This window comes from Eurytemora carolleeae, unplaced genomic scaffold (genome assembly GCF_000591075.1).
Source record: "Eurytemora carolleeae unplaced genomic scaffold, Eaff_2.0 scaffold215, whole genome shotgun sequence".
Classification (NCBI taxonomy): domain Eukaryota; kingdom Metazoa; phylum Arthropoda; class Copepoda; order Calanoida; family Temoridae; genus Eurytemora; species Eurytemora carolleeae.
Window position 1 is genome coordinate 88,632 of NW_019396240.1, and position 22,408 is coordinate 111,039.

The 22,408-nt window shown below is 31.5% G+C and overlaps 1 protein-coding gene across 1 annotated transcript; it reads left to right on the forward strand.

Annotated features, from left to right (window-relative positions):
- Positions 1-10,897: 10,897 nt before the first annotated feature.
- Positions 10,898-22,388, forward strand: LOC111699106 (clusterin-associated protein 1). Its single transcript, XM_023469678.1, has 10 exons — positions 10,898-11,089; positions 11,501-11,617; positions 14,453-14,605; positions 15,246-15,332; positions 18,399-18,569; positions 20,731-20,838; positions 21,034-21,142; positions 21,191-21,388; positions 21,873-21,952; positions 22,225-22,388. The coding sequence occupies exons 1-10, from the start codon at positions 10,910-10,912 to the stop codon at positions 22,324-22,326; spliced, it is 1,305 nt and encodes a 434-aa protein (XP_023325446.1). The 5' UTR covers positions 10,898-10,909; the 3' UTR covers positions 22,327-22,388.
- Positions 22,389-22,408: the final 20 nt, after the last annotated feature.

A 22,408-nucleotide genomic window follows, 5' to 3' on the forward strand; every position in this document is an offset into this window, starting at 1 on the left:
TTCTGACAATTTTCAAAAATGTTGATAAAAAGTGTGTTTCGGGTTTGCTTGAAGATGTAATGTTTACAGTGTATACACTAGGCGAGTATCTCCGCTACTGAAAGAGGAACCATGAACCGTATCTGACTCCGAACCGTATCTTGAAGGGGGAAAATGACTCTGAAGCAAAGTATAGAACTAGTTTCTATAAACTATGAGAACGGGGAATATTATCAGAAGATAGATTATCTGAATATTCTTTCAACAATGATTTATAAAATTTATTCCATGTTTCCGGTCCATTAGTTGGAAAAATGACCAAAAATTTGTATAAAAAGATTTTAACACAAAAAAACGTGGTTGGACCAATTATTTAGACTTCTAACTGTATCAGACTTTTTATGTATTCCGTGTTTATAATAATGCGACACAAACAGTTTACAGGGACTTCGTTGTAATGTGAAGTAACCCTCGGTGTCAAGATTACAACGGTTGATTCACAACGGTAGCGATGGAAAACTTTATTTTATCAATAATGTGAAGATATTGTGGTTTTACTAGGTTAAAGTGTTTCATTTGGATAAATCCTTTTTTTCCCTCAGTAAAAAATTTGAAGTCACATTGTTTAGAGAACCCGCAATTGAAAACAATCAGTTTTTAAAATTAGAATTATTCTAAATCCAGATTTATGAGGTCACAAAAATATATGTCTAGTCTTTATAAATCGTGACTTTTATAAAAAAAAACAAGATCTTCTTAGACTAGAAATATCAAGTTCTAAACAAAGGAGTTGAGTTTTTACCACAAACTCTGATTTTCTAATCTCTATATCTTTGTAATCCAATGTCGTAGACCTTAGATATTTCAAACTATTAATACTTAAAGATAAAATAATCTAAGTGTGAAATATCAAAGGTTTGCACCATCAGGTAGCAAAGATATTGGGATCAGAAGATTTGAGTTTATGGCAAAAACTTAATTAATTTCTTATTAAACTAATAACTGACATATTATAGGTATGGATCCAAGTTAAGTTTCACAGCTGCTTTAATGCGAACTATCTGATTCAGGATATTTATCGCAGAAGGGTTGATAATTATCGCACAAGGATATATTTATAGCAGAAGGGTAGATAATTATCACAGACAGCTAGATAATTATCACAGACAGGTAGATAATTATCGCAGGAGAGTAGATAATGATCGCAGACAGGTTGATAACGTGATACTTATAGCAAAAGAGTAGATAATAATCGCAGAAGAGTTCATAATCATCGCAGAAAGGTAGATAACTGTCACAGAAGAATTAATAATTATCACAGAAAGGTAGATAACTGTCACAGAAGAGTAGATAATTTTCACAGAAGAGTAGATAATTTTCAAAGAACGGAAGATAACTGGCACAGAAGAGTAGATAAATATCGCGGAAAGACTAGATAAATATCGCAGGAGGGTAGATAATTTTCGCAGAAATTTAGATAACGAGTGGATAAATATCACAGAAAGGTAGATAAGTGTCACAAAAGAGTAGATAATTATCGAGGAAAGGAGAGATAATTATCACAGACAGGAAAGACAATTATCGCAGCAGAGTTATAGATAATTATCGCAGTAGAATAGATAATTATCGCAGAAGAATTGTTAATTATCGCAAAAGGGTAGATAAATATGAAAGAAAGGATAGATAATCATCGCAGAAGGGTAGATAATTATCGTAGAAGAGAAGATAATTATCATATAAGGGTAATATTTTTAGAAGGGGAGACAATTATCGCAGAAGAATCGATAGTTATGTTCAACAGGATGGAAAATATTTTTCAAATGGTAGATAATTGTTAAAAAGAGGGTAGGTACGTACAGAAGAATAAAATAAAGGAAAGTACAACTTGGTATATGATTGTCTAGCGGCTTAAAGAATCAGCCTAAATCCCTATTCAACTTGATTAAAAACTTTATGATTATAAGCTTATTAGATTTACGGATAGATTTGGTTAATTTAGTTTGCTAAACTTTAAAAAGGATAAAAAATTATAAAGAATAAAAAGTAAATAAAAATACGTTTAAAAATTATCTTTGATCAAGAAAAATTGCATCAGTGGGATGTAAACTTTTTTGGGATCATTTTGATATTTGATATTTGACCCCCGCTTTTTTAGTCAACTCTTAAATAAAACTTTTTAACTAAAGGATCGCTCTGAATTCCGGTAAGAATCCCTTTAAATTCTAAAATATGAGTTAGTGAGCCTAAATATTAATTTATTAGCTCTGACGTTAATTATTCTGAAGAGCTGAAAGCGACATTCATGTGAACTTCATTCAGATAAAATTTGTTTAGATCAAATATTTATTTAGCCAAAATTCTAGGATTTTAAATGTTTTAACCTAAATTGTTGTTTTTTTAAATTAAATATTGATTTCTTTTGGGGATTTTGTTTTTGAATTGGCGCATTTTCAGAAAAAAAATTCCCTTTTTTTGCAGGATTTTTTTTCCTATTTGAATGTTTCAAAAAACTTCCCTGGGGTCATAGGAGGTCCCACACAAAATTTGGGCCCGATTGGTTCGGCCGTTTTGACGTTTATTGGTTACAAACAAACAAACACCCAGACAAGCAAAGTATATATTATAGAAAGATGTTCATCTTCTGCTTTTAGAGTACTTTCTGTCCCCCCCTCCCCCCTCCCTCTCTATTTCTCATTCATCTCCTTAATGTACTTTCAAAACTTTTGACACTTTTTTATGAAGCATTTCAATCAATACCAACAATTTCCGGTATTTTTATAATTATAAAACTATTTATAAACATATATTACAAAATATATTTTCTATCTACAACTACAACATATATGTAAATAGATTATCAAGTACAATAGGTGGCAACAGAGAAATGAACCAATTATACACGACGTCACAAGTATCAAATATAACAAGGAAAACAAAATTTTCTCACAAAAAATGTAAAAACAGAAAATAAAGAACACTTAAAATTGCTCTTATTTTACTGTAAGATAAACACTTTATTCTAAAATTATCACTATCATTAATAATTTTGTCGGACACAAAGACTGAGTTGACACTTGTGACGTAAGAATACAGCTGTACAAATTGTACAAATTCTACGTTGCCATCCATTGTATTAGAATCTATTTGCAACATATGTAATATGTATAGTGTACTGTATAGTGTACTGTATAGTGTACTGCATAGTGTACTGTATATTGTACTGTATACTCTTTATTCAAAGTGAAGAAGTATCTTTATCATGCAAATTTAGAAAAGCTTAGAGTAAAATAAAAAGTCAGAATTAATTTCTAGGAGAAAATAAAAGTTAAAAATAAGAAACTTTGCGATCTGGCCATTAGATTCTGAACTGTATCCATAAGCAGTGAATACTTTTAAATTCTGATGAAAAAAATCCCAAAAGAAGAATTTTCTTAATCATTTTTTTATCAAAAGATAAAGTAAAATTAGAAATTCTTGTCTTTACCCTGATTTAAATTAGTACACGACGAGAACAATAATGATTTTAAAATCAATCCTATTCTTAAACTTTCTTATTTAAAAATATATTTCTTGTCAATATGGCAATTGTAGAAAGGTTAGTTGGAGATATTTTTCCCTTCTATTTATTCAGAAAGAGGTTTAGATATTGTGCTATAAAGTTTGGTTTTAAACTTTTGAAAAGTGATTTAACATTATTCAAATAATTTCCAACTACTCTACAATCTGCAAATTTGTCCTCTACTACAGTTAAACCCAGTTTATAAAAAGTCGTTTTCTAAACCTACTAATAATGGAATGCTGCAGATATTTAGTTTTTAATTGAATAATTAAATAAAGCTCTTTAAAACTGTTCTTGCATATTTCTTTTTACAATTACTGAGATTTAGGTATAAAGTATAAAATCTATTGAAAAAAATTCAAGACGAGATTTTATAATTTCCTTCGATTTCTCCTAACTGTAAATCGCGTTTTCTAAGCATAGATCGCGGACATTGTGTTAATGAATATGACTCCTTGATAACTGTTCTGCGTATTTTAGGGCTGATATTCATCTTTTAAACAAAATCAACTTTTTTATTCCAAAAATGTTTTGAAACAAAAATATCATTAATAAAAGAACCATACTTAAGATAAAAACCGGAAAACAAAGCTAAAATGTTGATCGTTCATAGATCTATAAAACTAGCTAGTCGATATCAAAGAAAATGCATAACGGTCTATTTAAGATATATAAACTAAACTTAACTGGTACTAGGGGAATAGTGCGTACACTGTACAGGTTTAAATGTGACGTTTTTAGATTTAGTTTTGTCAAAACTCAAAAAAAATAACAAAGATTGTAAACAAATGTCGGAACTTCCCCGCCGGGCTTGGGTGGAAATTCCGGGTTCAGTTAAATATAACTATCATTTATTTATCTTAAACAAATTTCAATACGTTACAGTGAAATGTACACAAACCCTATTCCCCGAACCGTAAGAATACATACAGGGTGTCCCACGAAACATGACAGTTGGTGAATAGTTTTAAATGTCTTCTTCCATATACGGTATTAGAAATTGAAGACTTTTTGTTTAAAAAATCTTTTACTCAAATAAATTTTACTTTGAAATAAATCGTATGTCTCCCATACAATATTTTTTATTATTCTCTTTGGTATCAAAAAACTTTACAAATCATGGAAGAAGACATTTTAAACCATTCACTAACTGTCATGTTTCGTGGGACACCCTGTACCTTGTTGAAGACGAAGGAGGGGGAAATTTAGTCTGGTTAGTTTAGCTGAGGAGATAACTGTTTAACTAACTAGATAATTTGCAACAAATCCTTATCAAAAGATGCTAGACAGTAGACACTACCTAGACAAATAAATAGAAAAGTAGAGAAATTAGGCAGTGTCCGAATTTAATGATTTAAAGCCACGTCTCAAATCCCAAAAAAACCGTTTTAATTGAGCGCCGGCTTCAATCTTGAAAAATTAAATACAATTTTAATTGGAACTAACCCTATTTGTGCCGCGGCTTAAATTTAAGCCGCGGCTCAAATTCTTTAAATTCGGTCTCAGAGGAATTTTTATGTTTTTCAAATAAAAAACTACCTCTTTGTTTTACCATCAATTTATCTGCAAAATATGCTTGTAAAGCATAAAGTTAGATCACAACGGTACCGTTAAAAGCTCTGTCTAATCAATTATGAATATGTTTTGGTTTCTTTCAACTGGTTATTTTCATTTGCAGGCTCTCTGAGGAAGCGACTTGCACATTTATTGGTTATAAGAAGAAATATAGAAATTAACCACATTTAAATTGATCAGATTCAGGTTTCAAGGATAGCGTTGTGAATCGAACATTGCCATCTTTTTAAAACATAACTTATTTTATCGATGTGAATTAGTTATTTTAAGTAGCTGAGCTGAAAAATTTAGAATGGGATATCCTTAATCCCGATCAGTTAATTAATCTGAGCTGAAAACTTTAGAATAGGATATCCTTAATCCCGATCGGTTAATTAATCTGGAGATTAATAACAAGAGGAGAACAAGCATTATTTAATCTTGAGATTAAGAAAAAGAGTGGATCAAGCATTAATCCCGATATCCACCATTCAAAAGTTCCCAGCCCAGGACTATTTAAAAAATAAACATTTGTTTATGGATCCTTTTAATTTACTAATAGTAAAAAGTATTTAATATTAACAGCACTGAAAAATGTTCTTTAACCCTTGACATAAATATTCAAAAATATAACTTCACCTACCAACATGTGCCTGAAGACTTAAAGGGACTGTGAAGGAAAAATGAAAGGGGGTATAGGCTGAAAGATTATCACTTTAGCTCTTGATCGCGACCCATGAAAGTTATATCTGATGTTCCTGTCTCGAGAAATTGATATAACACTGTGTCAAATTTATACGAAAATTCATAAATATGCAGCAGAACTCCCACCAATGAGAGTGCAGTATACTGTCTTTATCACGTGAGCAGTATACTGCACTACCATTGGTGGGAGTTATGATAACGTCATACGGACTTATTTATTAATATTATTATTAGAAAATCTTAGTTACAAATAGGTTTCTCTGGGATATCTTTGTTTTCAGATTGGTTTCGCATTTCCTGAATATGATTTGTTTAAACCTACCATTTCTATACAAAATTGTACTTCAATTTCTCGAGACATGAACATCAGATATAACTTTCATGGGTCGCAATCAAGAGCTAAAGTGATTAGCTTTCAGCCTATACCCTCTTTCATTTTTCCTTTACAATCCCTTTATAGCTTGGATTTTAGACCAAGTGCCTGGGTTTTCTTTGCGAACATAAATCTCTATTAAGACCAACTTCCGGTCATTGTATTAAAACCTTTAAGCATTTCGGAAAGCCTTTGGTAAAAGGTAAGTTTCCAGAAAATCTTAAAATCACCTAATTATTAATAATTTATCTTTAATACACATGAAAATATGAAGAGAACCGGGGGAGGGGGGGGGGGGGTTACGAAGAGGTCAGTAAGAACAAGGTTAAAAGTTTCTTCATCCGGTATATTCCTTTTTTCTTCTTTACACAAAGATATTGATTCTTAACACATGGTATTCTCAAAAGGAAAAAGAAAATGCAGTTTAACCCATATTTTACAATTTGTTTGGACGTTTATTTCTTCTTCTACAAACAAATGAACTAAACAAAGTAATTTGGAAACCAAGGGTTATTTTCTTTCTATTTTAACGCTATTACCTAACAGGCCAATTTTTTTGAAACATAAAAATTTCTGATGTTTTTCAACTAATTCATTCTAAAAAATTTTAATGGACCAATTCCAAAATATTATTTGGATTGAATTAGCGTCAAAACCAGGGAATAAAGAAAAGGGAAATGGCGCTGGTCTGGCATGAGAAAGCCAGGTTCCTTATCGCACACTCTTTTGGTTCAGACACACAACATGACTACAGTCAAGGAAAGTGCATAGAATGTCGTCAATTATAATTAAGCTTGAATTTAACGAGTAATTTATTGTATACTTTAATAAAATTATATTCTTTGCATGAAAGTTTGGCTTATAGTGTTGACTTAAATGTATAAATAATGTATTACATGTATATTACACTTATTTTTAAGTAAACAATTAGCAATAAACAAATGTACTCTCCTAGACTGTACAAATACCGAGATTCTTCTGTACTGTATATACTAAATGTAGAACTTTCGGTTCCTTATTAGATAAAAAAGTCTAAAAATGTTCTTAGGGTTGAAAATAAACATCTTAAAAGGTTTTAAAGCTAGACAAACTGAGTACAATCAATCAAACATGTTTGTTAGATAATAAATATAATATCTATGAAACCCATCAACATATTTTAATATTTTCTAAAAAGGGATTGTGACCCACAATTTAAAGAGAAACTGCTCGTTCCATGAATAAAGTTATCCTTGTTGTTTTTTCTGTCATTAAATTTATTAATTTCTGTAAAAATGACTTGTGGATATATGCTGCTGCAGAAACAAGAAAGAAAAATGAGAGAATTCACATCTTGTTAATCCGATAAAAGGCTGAAGGGTACCGTTGTGAATCGTGTATGTAACACTTCAAGTTAATTTAATTAACCCTTTGTCTACATAGTGCCATTAATGAATCCCAGTAATTGAATTCTTCTATCTGAAAGATAATAATCTTTGGGCTCTGGTTTTTCTTGAAATCTAAACATGGATTTCAACATATAGGGTGTCCCAAAAAACATGGGAATTCAGTGACCAATTCGATATCGTCTTTGTTATGAATTAGCATTGTAATATCTAATTTCAAAAGCCATAATATTATTATGTCTGCAGCTAGGGTTTATTTTATGAAAACGGTGAATGACTGTAAAGGTGTGTCTATAACGTCTCCGCATGGATAAACAGTGAAGACGGACAAGTTTACTCTGTTTGTATTCTGCAATTTTCTTGTTTTACTAAGTACAACCGTATGCAGTCAAAACATAAAAAAAAACTAAATGTGAACATAGCAGATTACAGATTACAGATTCGTCACTGAATTCCCATGTTTATTGGAAAGGGTCTTTAAAAAATTCTGCTGATAATTTCTTATAAATCTGAATCATGATGTCTGCACAAAACCTGGGTTTATATTCCAACTGGAATATGTGTGTAAAAGTCCTAGGTTCAGGACAAGGTAAGATATTCAAGATATTTGGTTGAAAACAGAACCATTTATCAACCCTCCTCTAAACCTCTTCTTTACCCATCTAAATAATATCCTCGATCTGGCCTCAATATCCTGGCCGAGGTTAACTCTAAACACTGTTTATCCCATCAGCCATAGATGAATGTTTTTTCATTGCATACATTACCGGGGTGTGTGTTCGTGAGTGTGCGTATGTTAAGAGAGTCCATTTGAAGCCAGGAGGAAAAAGAAGACGGAGTAAGGATTGATAATCCATCAGTAGCAGTGGAATATATGTGTGTGCACCCATTCGGTAGAAGAGGAGGGGGAGAGGGATATAAGTGTGGTAGAGATTGATTATTCTTTACAGTGATCAAGGGGAGGGGGAGAGGAAGGTTGATGGTTACTTGAGTATGACAGTGGGTTGGATATTGCTGACAGGAAGATTCAACTTCCTTAATCCTTCATTGTATTTACTATAGTTATAAACAACTTAATTTATTCGAGAAAATAATGTATAGTTACGCCCTGCTACTTTTAATACTGTCTAGATTCAAATTAGAAATAAAAGTGTTGAAATTTTCTTTGCGCTTCTTATCATTAATTCAGATGCAACAGATTACTTACTCTAATTTTCTAATTCCTATTTATTTGCAATCTAATATCGGTTTGAATATAGGCAAACTTAACCGTCATATGATACACAATTAGGTGGCAAAGGCTTAGAAACTTGTAGTTAGAGGCAAAGTTCCTGTGAAAGAGAACCTGCTAGCACTAAATAAAATTCGGAAAGAAAGAAGGTAAAAAAATGATTTGTATAAAAACATAAAAAGAAAAGTATTGGATATAGAATCCAAAACTGACACGGGGGTTCATGAAAATGAGAGGGGGGGAGGGTAACAAGTAAATATAAGGTATACAGAAGGAGAGTGGAATGTATGAGGTACAGGAAAGGTTTAGAAAGCTCCGGGTTGATTTGTTGGTATGCAACTCAGGTAGGAACTAGAAACTACACAGATACAGCTCTTCAACAACCTTAATCAAATCCAGTATTAACAAGAAACTATTCTATACACACACACATTTTTTTTTATCGAAAGTTTAGTTGTGAATACAAGGTTCATTACATGTCTTTCCTCAATCTAACGTTTTCTTTTCCTTCATTTTCTTAGCAAACTTACTTAGATTGATCTGTGAAATCAAGAACATATCTGCGAAATAAGTTTCTTCGAAAATTAAAAAAGCATTTAACCAAAAGTATAATACATCAAATTGAGAAATAGGGCAAACTTAAAAATGTGCTATTTTTTGTATTAGAGAAAAACATTTATCCCTTAATTGATGAGTTGCTAAAGTTGGTGTCAGACTAAGAATATGGCTTAAGTAAAGTTGGCTAATTCCTCGCCAAACTCTACGGATTAATTAATTAATTAATATTCAGAAGAGCTTAGTGATATTCAGTCTAGACAAAGGAAGCATACAAACCAAAAAGATAAAGATCCAAGATTAGGATTAACAAATTGAGATAAAAAGAACGGATAAGTGGATTTGAGGAATGAAGGATAAATGAACGGATTAATATCCAAGATAAGGATTAGAGGAATTGAGGAAAAAAGAACGGATTTATATCCAAGATAAGGATTGGAGGAATAAATGATAAAGAACGGATTTATATCCAAGATAAGGATTAGAAAAATGAAGGATAAAGAACGGATTAATATCCAAGATAAGGATTAGAGAAATTGAGGATAAAGAACAGATTAATAAACAAAATAAGGATTAGAAAAATGAAGGATAAAGAACGGATTTATATCCAAGATAAGGATTAGAGGAATGAAGGATAAAGAACGGATTTATATCCAAGATAAGGATTAGAGGAATGAAGGATAAAGAACGGATTTATATCCAAGATAAGAATTAAAGGAATGAAGGATAAAGAACGGATTTATATCCGAGATAAGGATTAGAGGAATGAAGGATTAAGAACGGATTTATATCCAAGATAAGGATTAGAGGAATGAAGGATTAAGAACGGATTTATATCCAAGATAAGGATTAGAGGAATGAAGGATTAAGAACGGATTTATATCCAAGATAAGGATTAGAGGAATGAAGAATGAGAAACTTGATGAAAATATTAAGGTTTCCAGTTAATTTAGATATGTATATGTGTATATATAAATTCAAATAACTCAAGATTTTGGAAATAATTTGCTTGAGATTCCTTTAACAGGGTTAACAACAGATAATGCGACTTCAATGACGACCTGCAACTCTTAAGATCTTTGAGTTTAATCGTTGAATGGTATATTACATGTTTTGTCAAAAAATAAATAAGTTTACAGATAATTGTAAACTCATAGGATTAGTTTAGGAAATAAGTCTGAACAACTTTGTTTCTTCGTCTCTTAAGTCTCATATTTAATGTGTCCCCCTGTAGTGGAAGCTGTAGACCACAAGTTTAGAAGGTTAGGGATCTTATCAGAGTTAGTGGTTTATCAATCTGACAGATTAGGCTTAAACTATAATTTGATAATTTTGAGGGCAAAATTAACCCCCTTGAAAGTAGCTTGAAGGTGGGGATGGGGGGGGGGTTGTTGCGGTGTTGCTTTATTTATTTTGTATCTCTTTTCAATTTTCATGTTTACAAGTAATGTGTAGATAGACCAACCTAATTGCACAAAATGCTTCAAAATTGTCTAAACATTAACATGAATTAGAAATATTGAACTTTAAAGGAATTTTGAAAATAATTTGAGATCTGAAAAGATAAAATGTCCTTTAAAGACCTGCGGAACCTGACTGAGATGATGAGGGCCCTGGGATACCCTCGCCTCATCTCCCTGGAGAACTTCAGGCAACCAAACTTCCCCCTGGTGGCGGAGATGCTCCTCTGGTTGGTGAAGAGGTTCGAACCCTCCGCTGATCTACCCACGGAACTAGACTCGGAGCAGGTCGGGGAAAAATGAAAACAAAAATTTTTATTATTTCAAAATTTATGTATTAACTTAGATTAAAGTATTTTTGGATAATTCTACTATTTTTGAGATTTTTCTTTTGTAGAACATTATGTATCATGTATGGATATTATTTTCGTAATTTCCAATTAATAATTTATCTTAAGTTCTTTAGAAAAAGCAAAAAGTGACGGGTAAATTGTTCAATGCTATGACCCTCAGTTTTTACTTCCCTTCCACCCAATTTTTTTAATGGTTTAAAATTTTCTCTCAACTTTAAAAACTTTAGGCAAATGTACAGATTGGGGTAACAAAATTGAGAGGGTTGGGGGAAAAGATTTGTATGTTTGTATATATTTAAAGTTTATATGCCAGCTTGTGTTAAATGTTATTTAAATCTACATTTAGGATCGTGTAATCCTGATTAGAACAGTTGTCCAGTTTATGGCCAGCAAGGCACATATTAAACTCAACCCGAAGAAACTCTATCAATCAGACGGATATGCAGTCAAGGAACTTATAAAAGTAAGAAAAGTTCATGAAAATACAACGGAAGAGGTGGGAACTTAAGTCTTATATTGTGGATATTTTGTTAATCTACAGATTAACTTGACCATTATTCGGTCTCCTAGTCAGGGGTTGAAGGGAGCTTTAATGAGTCCGGGTTGAATGAAGGGAGCTTTGATCAGAAGGAGATAAATACAAAAGTTCCCAGCTCAGAAACAATGTAGAGGCAAAACACCTTTCCTTTTAGGAGGGGGGGGGGGCAGGAAAGCAAAAGTACTTTTGTTTTAGGTGTTAAATTATATTGAATAAAAATGCTAAAAGGGTGTTTGTGTTTACTAATTTCTGTTACATCAGGAGTATGTTTATAACACTAAAAGCGTGTTTAAAAATTCCTCCCGGGATCCTTCAGATATTTGATTTATAGAATTCCTGGTATATCTTCCTTGGGCGGGAGGGATTATTAGATTAATCTGCATAATATTAGCACATCAAGTATTGAAAAATCAAGTTCCATTATTATTTTCTGCGCCAACTTTACACACTCATAAACTTATCTTGTAAAGTTAGATTGAGTCTACAGTGTGTCACGGTAAACATGTTATGTTACAAATAAGATCTTCAAAATTCAAATAATTCTTGAACTTTTGAACTTTGACTTTCAAACAAATTTTACTGAATTTTTTGTTATTCTCTTAGCTTATAATGAAAAATGAAAAGAAAAACGATTTTAAAATCAGAATTTGTCCACGGGGCCCCGGAGCTTAACATTTTTTCTTTCCGTGGGGGGGGGGCGGTGGGGACTCCGCACCCGTTGGGACCTTTAAACCCCTTGGAAACCATATATTTCACTGATGCAAAGGGGAATGGCTGGGTCCAAAAAATTATCAATTTTAGTTTTTGTTTTTATTCTAACAGATATTTTAGGTTTCTGAGTGTGTGTTTTTAATTTAGTTTATTTAATGGTTCCGAGGGTCAGTTTAACGCCATTATAGATATAATTTACTACAGAGCGTCCCATATCATATTAGATTATCTCCAATCTTTAACACCTAAATACGCACATAATACTCGAAAAATCTAGCATTTTTTGCAAAAAATTATTTCTATTAGCCTTATTTAATTTTTCAAAAGAATTCATTCTGCTTAAATTTTCTGATTTGTCCCCCAATCGTAATTTAGACCCATTGACGAGGTCTAATTTGATGTGGGACACCCTGTATATCCTGCACAAAACTTCCTTAGGATCAGGATGAAAAGCAAAGTGGCAAACAGAATAAAAAAAAATAAAAATAAAAATGAAGAAAAAAGTTTTGTTTAAAAGAAAAGGTTTGTAGGCTTGTAATATTTGCAGAAAAGTTCATAAAAATTTCCTACTTTTCATACATTCACCTTTTAAATCATGAGATCATCCCATTTATTAATTATTATATTGAAGTTGTGGCTTAGAAATTATTTTTCGGATTCTTTGCTTCTTCACAATGCTTTTCATTTCAGTTTTTATCTAACAGTTTTGATGATATATACTTAGTATTGGAATAGTATAATTTAAATCAGCAGCTTAATACATAATATACAAAAAAAAATATTTCGCTCGGTTATATTTAAAATTCTTCCTCAGGTCATGATTGTCTTTCAAAAGTTAGATTTTTCTGTAACTAGTGAAGACTGAAGAGACCATTCAACTCCTAAATATTCGAATCCCTCCTATAAAGCTCTGAAGGTCTGACAAATAACAGATTTGTAAATCTCTCGGGAAAAAAAGATCGGGTTTATCTCATTCTGTCTTATTCAAAAGTTCTAAGCCCTCTGGCCCGGCCCAGTAATTTTCTTTTTCTTTCTTGAAAGTAGAACCATTCAAATTCTATTACACTCTCCAATTAACAAAAAACATTTATTGTGTAAAAGTGAGAAAAAACGGTTACATTCTACATAACCGTTCATATTTTTCTTTGGAGACAGTAACTATGAACAGGAAAAAACAATTTAGAATTGTATCTATGGTTTGGAATTCGATTTAATTTCAACTAACAAATCAGACGAATAAACAATATCTATTATCAAACAAGGACTTTTCCTCCTAAATATTTAATCTATGCTGATCTAGCTTTTTGTTTATTAATTAAGGGACTGGAGCATTATTCAATTCCTTACTATATTATTGTATGCTGGACAAAAAACAAATCTAATCAATATAATTGCAATGCAGCATAATGTTGTGCTCTGTTTTAACTCTCTTCATGTAATAAAGTTTATCTTAAGATATATTTTAGTCAGTATATTTCTTATATTCAAAACTATTGTTATTTCAAATATTTCACATTTCAAGTTTACAAGAAATGTGACAAAAAGGGAGAAAAATCAGTTAAATGCTTTGTTATTGTTATTCATGGATGAATGCGACTCTTAAAATTCATTCTATACTAGACAAAGTAGTTCTTCTCACTTTAATATTCTTCAAGCTTTCATATATTTGATGCAGATATTGTTGCTCGAAACTGTATGGTAAAAAACACAGTTTATTGAAAAATGAGAAAATATCATTATTATGAATTTTGCTCCACCCCCCTTAAATAAGATGTTATCAATTACTTAATTTCTAAATTAACAACAATCTTCATTGATCTTGCTGTGAAGTATTTTAAAGATTTAATTTGCGCTCTTACTGATTTATACACCGTAAAAACGTCTCACATGTCTCAAGGGAATCCTGAAAAATTTCTCTGTAATACCGTGCACTCTCAGCTCAACTACGATGTCTAGCCGGTCACTCACTTTTAATACTTCAAGACTCCTTGTTCACGTAGAACAGAAACTTTTAAAATTCTCCTCGAAGACTAAATCTACTGTTACCAGGTGGCAGCAGTGTTATATTCTGCAATGAAGACGAATACTCTCTCCGAGGGAGAAGATGAGCAGGGTGGATCCGTCCTTCCAACATTTGATATTGGATCAAAACTCTCAGAACTCAAACAAACAAGAAAACTGGGAACTAAGATCACTATGAAGGAAATAATTCTTATTACTTCTCTTCAAAAGAAATAGAGTCTTTGCCACAAACTCTGACTTCATAATTCCTATATCTTTACAACCCGATGTTGTAAACTTTAAATATTTCTAACTGTGAATTCTGTTAGATCAAAACGTCCAAGTTTGAAATATCAAAGGTTTATACCGTCAAGATGCAAAGATATCGGGATTCGAAAATTTGAGTTTGTGACAATAACTTAATTCCTTGGCTCCCCTTCCTCCCAATACTGAGAAAATACCATTTTTTCCAATTTTGAGAAAATATCATATTTTTACTTTAGAAAAATCGTGGAATCATTCGGTCAGGGAGCTAATTCTAATTTCTTCTTTTCTAAAGGAATTAAGTTTTTTCCACAATCTCAGATTTCTAATCCCTATAGCTTTGTAGCCCAATGGTGTAAACCTTTGATATTTCAAACTGAGATTATTTGATCCAACATACAGAATCTATAGTTTGAAATATCTTAGGTCTACCACATCGGGTTGTAAAGATATAGGGGTTAGAAAATCTTTGTGGCAGAGACTCAATTCCTTACAATACTGAGGAAAATCGATTTTTCCCAATTTTAAAGATATTTTTCTTTCAAATTGAGTAAATATCAAGAATTAATTTAATAAGGGAGCTACCCTTTACGACCTGCTGGGAAGGGAAGTTGATCTACGAGAGAAGAGACAAGCTGTTCTCTCAAAAAATCTTGAAATACAGGTAACAAGTATAAAACTGTTTGTCAACGTATACTCCATTTTTCCAGAAAACTGATTGCATTCTGGATTTATTTTAATTTTAGCCTTGTATTTGCAAAAGTATATACATACATACGGTTCACCCCAGAGATTTTGAGGCATCGAAAGAACTGTCGTCTTGACAATTTATCAATGGGTGCTTTACTAATATACGTAATCTCAGTAATTGCAAAAATTAATAAATAGCGGGAACATTTTTAAAGAAAAGAGCTAAATAATCATGTAAAAAAAAATATCTGCAATATTGAATTATCAGAAAGTTAAGTTAAAAAAGGTCAAAGATCTTGAAAAAAGAACCAATATAATTCCTTAAATACAAACAATAACGAATATCAAAATAAATCTACATGAAAATATACAATTCATAGCTGTAGTTTTCTCCTTCACATATATAAGTATGTTTGAATATCATAAGAAAATGACTGAGTAAAATAAAGAAAAACATTTGTAAAGAAAAAGGGAACCTTCTATTGTCAAGTCTGTCAATATTTGTGATAGATTAAAGGTATAAATGGTTTGACATCACAATGCTAGAATTTATTTACAAAAAGAAAGAAAATATAAAGTTGTATTTGTATTTTGTATGGATGACATAAATAAAACAAATAGTTTTAACTCGAGACTTTCAAAGGGGAAGATTAAACAAAAAAAAATGGTGAACTAAAAGTACTATTAAAGAAATATGTTCACATTTAACTGGCCAAAGCCCACGATTTAATAACTTCGGCTAGAGCCGTAATTCCTTAAACCCGACTTTAAGACCCAATCTTCGACCCAACTCTTGCTTGTGTTACGTTATTGACAGCTTCAAGATCTTCGGCTCGATTTAAGGAGTTAGGCCCAATTAAAATAAAACCGACGTTGGATGGTTATAGTAGAGAATAAGGCTCAATGTCGAGTCTTGTTCTCAAAAAACCCCGGAATGCGTCAATTCCTACCATGAAAATCCGCCAAATAGAATATTAAACTGTTTCGTTGAACTGAACTCTGTGGAAAATAAGATGCAGCTTGAATCCAAAAGCTCAAGCCGTAAATAAGGCCCAACGACAGCTAAGACCCGAGCCCCATTTTCCCAAATTTTTTAAATCGCGGGCTCTGAGGGAGGTCAAATTTGTGCAACATTACTGGTACAACTTTGTGACCTCGTAGCTTCTATAGTTTTGAGTTTATGCACAAGCGTGATGAAAACAAACTTTATATATTATAATTTAAAAATATTTTTGTTCATCTCAATAGCTCTTTAAAAAGATGAGTTCTAATTAAAAACATTTAAGATTCTAATCTTACGTTTTTACTTTAGTTTGACGTGTATTATCAATACATATATTCGTGGAATTTTATTCCTTTCATGACTAAAAAAATTTAGCTCTTTCAATTTAGTTTACGAGATTGTAATTTAAAATGTAATTTATATAAAATGCTATAAACTTAAAACAGCATGTAAAAAAATTGTAAAAATTTTAAGTCCGGAAATATAAATATTTAGATTAAAAAAGATGGTTATTGAGCATAAAATTACCTTTATGATTGATTTTTTGACACTTATTTCAGCAATTCGTTTGATTTTTTTGTGTTCGTATGAGAAGGTTGCACAAAATATTCAACACAAAATGTTAAAAACTCAACTTTCTTTGCAATAACTTAATAAGTTTATAAATATTTTTTAACTGTGACAATTTTTTAATTTATACTTTTTTATTATAGTTGTAAAATTTTGCGAAATTTTTTGTATATATTAATGGATTTATAAAAATCTTTAAGGTCAAATTTTATCAATTTGGACCGACTAACAACCTTCTCTAATGGTCGTATTCAAAAAAGTTTTAATTGACGTTTTTTAAGATATAAACAAAGAAACAGACAAGAAAAATGTATACCTATTTCCATTGAGAGTTGTGACATGTAGAAACAAAAGTTGTAACACCATGTCCAGGTGGTATTAGAAATATTGAGAAATTATAGTTGTTTCTTCTTCTTCTAACTTTATCCATGAATCCTTATTTCTTTATATTAAGAGAGAGAAGTCTCCAAAAAGCAGGAATTATCGGTGGGATAGTTATTCAGAACAGTGTAAAAAATGAAGTGCAGATTGTTTCTTTAAAATTAGATTAGAAAAATGAGGTTTAAGACAAACTGGACGACAGAATTGAAATAGATGGGATTATTAATCTTTTTCTTAGGTCTGTGGCGAATACTAGAATTTTGTCTTGGCAGTTTATATCCCCCCTCCTTTACAGGGGGAGAGATGGGCATCCTCCATCGTTTTTGTTGAAGAACGAAATTCGTCGTGAACGATTGGAAGAAAACGAACGAAATAGATGGAAAATGAACAAAACTTTGAGAACGAACTAATTAAATTTTTTTAAACGATTAAGAAAACCGAAAGAAATGTGCCGTTCATGAACGATGATAAAACAAAATAAAAAAAGACAGAGCACGCCTATCTAATTTTTGAAAAATTTTGATATGTGCGAAAAAATATTATGAAATCCGCAAACTTTTTTTAAAATATTGTTTTATACTTTTCTAAAAGAAGATGCTCACAGATAAAGCCACAATGAATAGTTGAAATAGAAGATGGGCGTGAAGCCCCCTAAAAGCCTAGTTCCACAAATTTAATTTCCTAAATCCATATTCATATCAATTAATTTCAACCCAATCCATGTCCAGTATTCTTCTGATGTTAAATTCATCCCCATATACGCAAATCTTTGAATTCATTCAAACTCTCAAATTCAAAGTTTCCATGAGGGATATAAAGTTTTGATTTTGTAGTTCCATCTCCCCCCAAAAACTTTTCAGTCCTCTCAGGCTCACAACTAGCTCTGATTATTTAGCAGACGCGAAAGGTTTGTTTGGAGCAAGGTTGTATATTAAGGTTGCTTACTCTTAATGCTTTTCCATATACGGGAAATGTTGTCTCCTTAGCATAAAATACTCTCGCCTCTATAATCAGTGACGTCATATACGGATTTTACATTGTTATACAACCTTGGTTTAGAGACGCAAGTATTTCAATGATGTTTAGGATGTCGAGGCTGGCCTCAAGCTCTCTGTCAAGGGTGTTGAGGAGGATATTAAGAAGCTTCAGCATAATATTGAGAATGTGGCCTCTAACGAGGCAAATCTTGAGGCTAAAATTGAGAAGAAGAAAGTGGAACTGGACAGAAATCAGAAACGACTCCTTACTTTAAAAAAGGTAAATGATGATGATACGATGTTATGTTTCTCAGTAAGTTTTAACGTTTTTCTTCTTTAATCTAATGGATTGGATTAACCTAATTTATTTTCATTTTAGAATTAAACTTCTTGGATACTTTTTCGGTTAGATAAAATCTAATAGTACTTAATATTAATATTTAATTCATACTTTTTTCAAATTTTTGTTGTTGATGCTAATTCTATAGGGGGGGGGGGCGTCGACCCTTCTTCTTGAGGGGAGGACAGAACCCCCTCCTGTAGAGATTAAAGTGGGGAAATTTTCAAACAGTGGTAACCGGTAAGTGGTAAAATGCCATTTTTTGGCCCTAGAAAAAAACTCTCATTATAAAAACTTTAAACTTATAAGAAGTTTATCCCAAAATAGAAATGGAACGCGATGATCTAAACTTTGTTCAAAATTTGTTTGGGTTGAATGAGTGTTTTGAGAAAAAAAACTTGTTTGCTGAGATCTCTCTGTTATTCTTTCATTGACAGTTTCTCCCAATTTTGGTTCTAAAAACCACAAACATTATTCTCAGAATTTGAGGAGGGAGGGAGGAGGATATTCAGTTAATGTGAAAATAACTCTTGCTTGAAGATCTTTATTGTTCTTCCAGGATTTAAATGCAGAAAGGAATGCATAAAACACCGTTCCTTCTATTACCGCTCACATTTAGAATTTTTGTTAGTCACGGATTCAAAAAGTCAGGGTTGTATATATTCACAAGAATTAGCATTCTTTCAAAACTATTAATTTGTTAATACTTAGCTTTAGTGGGTTTGTGATGATTATGGTTGAACTTCAATGAACCTTTGTTTTTTTCAATACATTGAAATTTTTACCTCAAACATTTTAGGCATTTCCTTGACACTAAACTATATTAGTAGGTAAAGAGAATACATGTTCTTGAAAATATATACCCCTCTGAGAAAGAGCGGAGCTCCAAATTTAATGTTGAAAGAATATTTAATTTCCTGCATGAACTCTGTGTATGCTGTATCAAACAATTAGCTAAAACTTAAAAATTTTAATCTTGACACCTAATATTGGTAGGGTTAGTAATGATTATGGTAAAAATTCAACGAACCTTAGTGATTTCAATTCATTCCATTTTTAATTTTTACCTAAAAATTGAGATATTTCCTTGACAAAAAAAAAAACTGAGAGCTCTAAATTTAATGTTGAAAGAATATTAAATTTGCTGCATGAACTGAAGTGTATGTTGTATTAAACAATTAGCTTAACAATTTTTATCTTAAAAAACAAAACAAAAAATACAGTGTTGCATAAATACAACGGGACCCAAAAACTGTAGAATAGGAAGACGACTTTTATACTTTAGTTTTTTTACTAGTCTAATGAAAATTTTAAATATTAATTGTGCCATTTTGTGGATGTTTAAGCCACTGGTTAAATTATTGATTTAACCAACGAGCTGAAAACTTTTGAATGAGATATGCCTTATCTCGATTACTTAATCTGAGTATCCAATGGACACACTTTTGATTTTTTCTAAACCGTTCTTTCTTGGATATAGTAGAGAAAAATCAAAAACCGGGGTTTAAAATTAGTGAGTTCCTCCTGTTTCTGTATATTAATCTTAAATGGCGCGCAAAATTTCAAATTTATCGGCTTCATATACGCGACTCTGATTGTTTGAATTTTATACACTTTTTAGGATACAATTGTAGATTAGGTTAGTCTCGATATTAAGAAAAAGAGAGGATCAATCATTAATCTCGATATCCACCATTCTAAAGTTTTCAGCTCAGATTGCATAAAAAGTACAAAGAGATCAACAATAATGTTTCAAATTAACCGTAATTTCTTGACAAATTCAACACAAATCTTAAATAATCAAATTGGGTTAAAGTCGTCTTTCTATTCTACTAAATCCTGGCGATAAATAACAAAAACAAAACAGAAATAAACAAATATAAACATAGAAAAGATATAGAAATTATGAATAAATGTATCCAAAAATACACCAAAAATAATGCAAAATGAATAGATATAAACATGTACAAACGTTGATAAATATTTAAATAAATACCAATACAGAAATGACAAAAATAATACAGATAATACAGAAATGAATAAATATAAGGTAACAAAATCAAAAATAAAATAACATTAATTTAAATAAATACTATTTAAGGTTCGGCCTGCATTTATGGATGAATATGAGAAGCTTGAAGTTGATTTAAGAAAGTGTTATGAGGAGTATATGATGAGGTTCAGATGTCTAGCTTTCTTGGAGCAACAGGTAGAAAATTCAAAAACGTGAACCTGAGTAAAAATTATTGCACTTGATGTTCAATTTTGTTATTAAATATTATGGTTTCCATTCAATGAATGGTTTGGCAAATAAACATTGGGCCTATAACGCACACAAAGTTACATAATAGTCTACAAAATTTATGTAATCTATAAAACCCCATCTTTATTTTACTAATTTTAGATCGAAGAGTTTGAACGAGCAGAACAGGAGAGGATGGAAGAACGACAGTCTGCCACAAGGAAGATCATGGAGAAAATGAAACAGGATGAAACCCTCAGATCAATGGAAGGTAAACTTGAAACACAAATTTAAGAATTTTTGACAATTTTTTTTCTAGAGCCGGAGCGACTTCAGAGTGAACTTGATGATCTGGATGATACGGATGATGACGATGATGATGATGAAGATGAGGAAGAAAAAGGAGCTCCTCAGCCTGTAGCTCCGGCTACTGCTAATGCAAAGCGTCCTGGAAAATCCGCCAAGAATCGTCCGTCGGGTCCAGCTGCTAATAGACGAATTTATGGCAGTATGACTGGTTCGTAGTGGGAAATTACTAAAAAAAATCTTCTATAAAATCTCCTTTATCATATAGTCATATTTAAACTGGGCTTCTAATTCATTTTCCGATTCAATTAAATTGTTCGGAAAAGGAATTGAGTCGTTGCTCTAACTGAAATTGTCTAATCCCTATATATTTGTAACCTGATGGTGTAAACCTTTGCTATTACAAACAGAATTCATGTATATTTAGAGATATCTAAGGCCTACGACATTGGGTTGAAAAAGGTACAGGAATTGGAATCAGAGTTTGTTGCTGAGACTCAATTGGTTTGAAATAAAGATTGAAAATAGGATAATTCTTTCCAAACTTAATCCAAATGTTTACACTTAAAATTGGATTAAAAAATAAAAAAGTAATTGTAAACTCTTTGAATAAATTCTCGTATTCTTTTGAACAAAACATAAGAAGCCTAGCCTGAAAAATGTGGTTGAAAAAGCTTAAAAAGTAATGAATAAAGGTGGAGTGGATGATGATAGCCTGGACTCTGACAGTGATATGCTGCTGGATGATGATTCAGCTGAGAGTGAGGAACTTGAGGTTAGTAATATTTATACTTCTATATGGAAAATCATCAGGGGTTTTCGGTTTAATTTTTGAAAACAAGCAGGAAAGCTTTTATATGGGAATTTTTCTCCTTATCCTTTCATTACTTAGTTAACTTTTTCATCTATTTAACAAAGTCATGTTTAAATTTTTTAAAAACCGATTCTTGTTTAAAGAAAAGCTAAGTTAAGTTAAGCTACCTCCACCCCTAATTTTTTTCACAATCTTATCAAAAACTAATATTTAGTACATATTCTGCCTTTCAGGTAAACGAAATGGCGGCTGAGAGTTTAAGAAACCGGAAATCCGCAAAAGTCAAGATGTCTGCCACAACAGTGCAGGAGAATAATAGCGATGATGATTTTTAAAAATCTAAGTGTCGATAAGTGTTCACTGTTTATTTCCAATGAAATATATTTTATTCACATAACACAGTGATTTAAAGGTCTC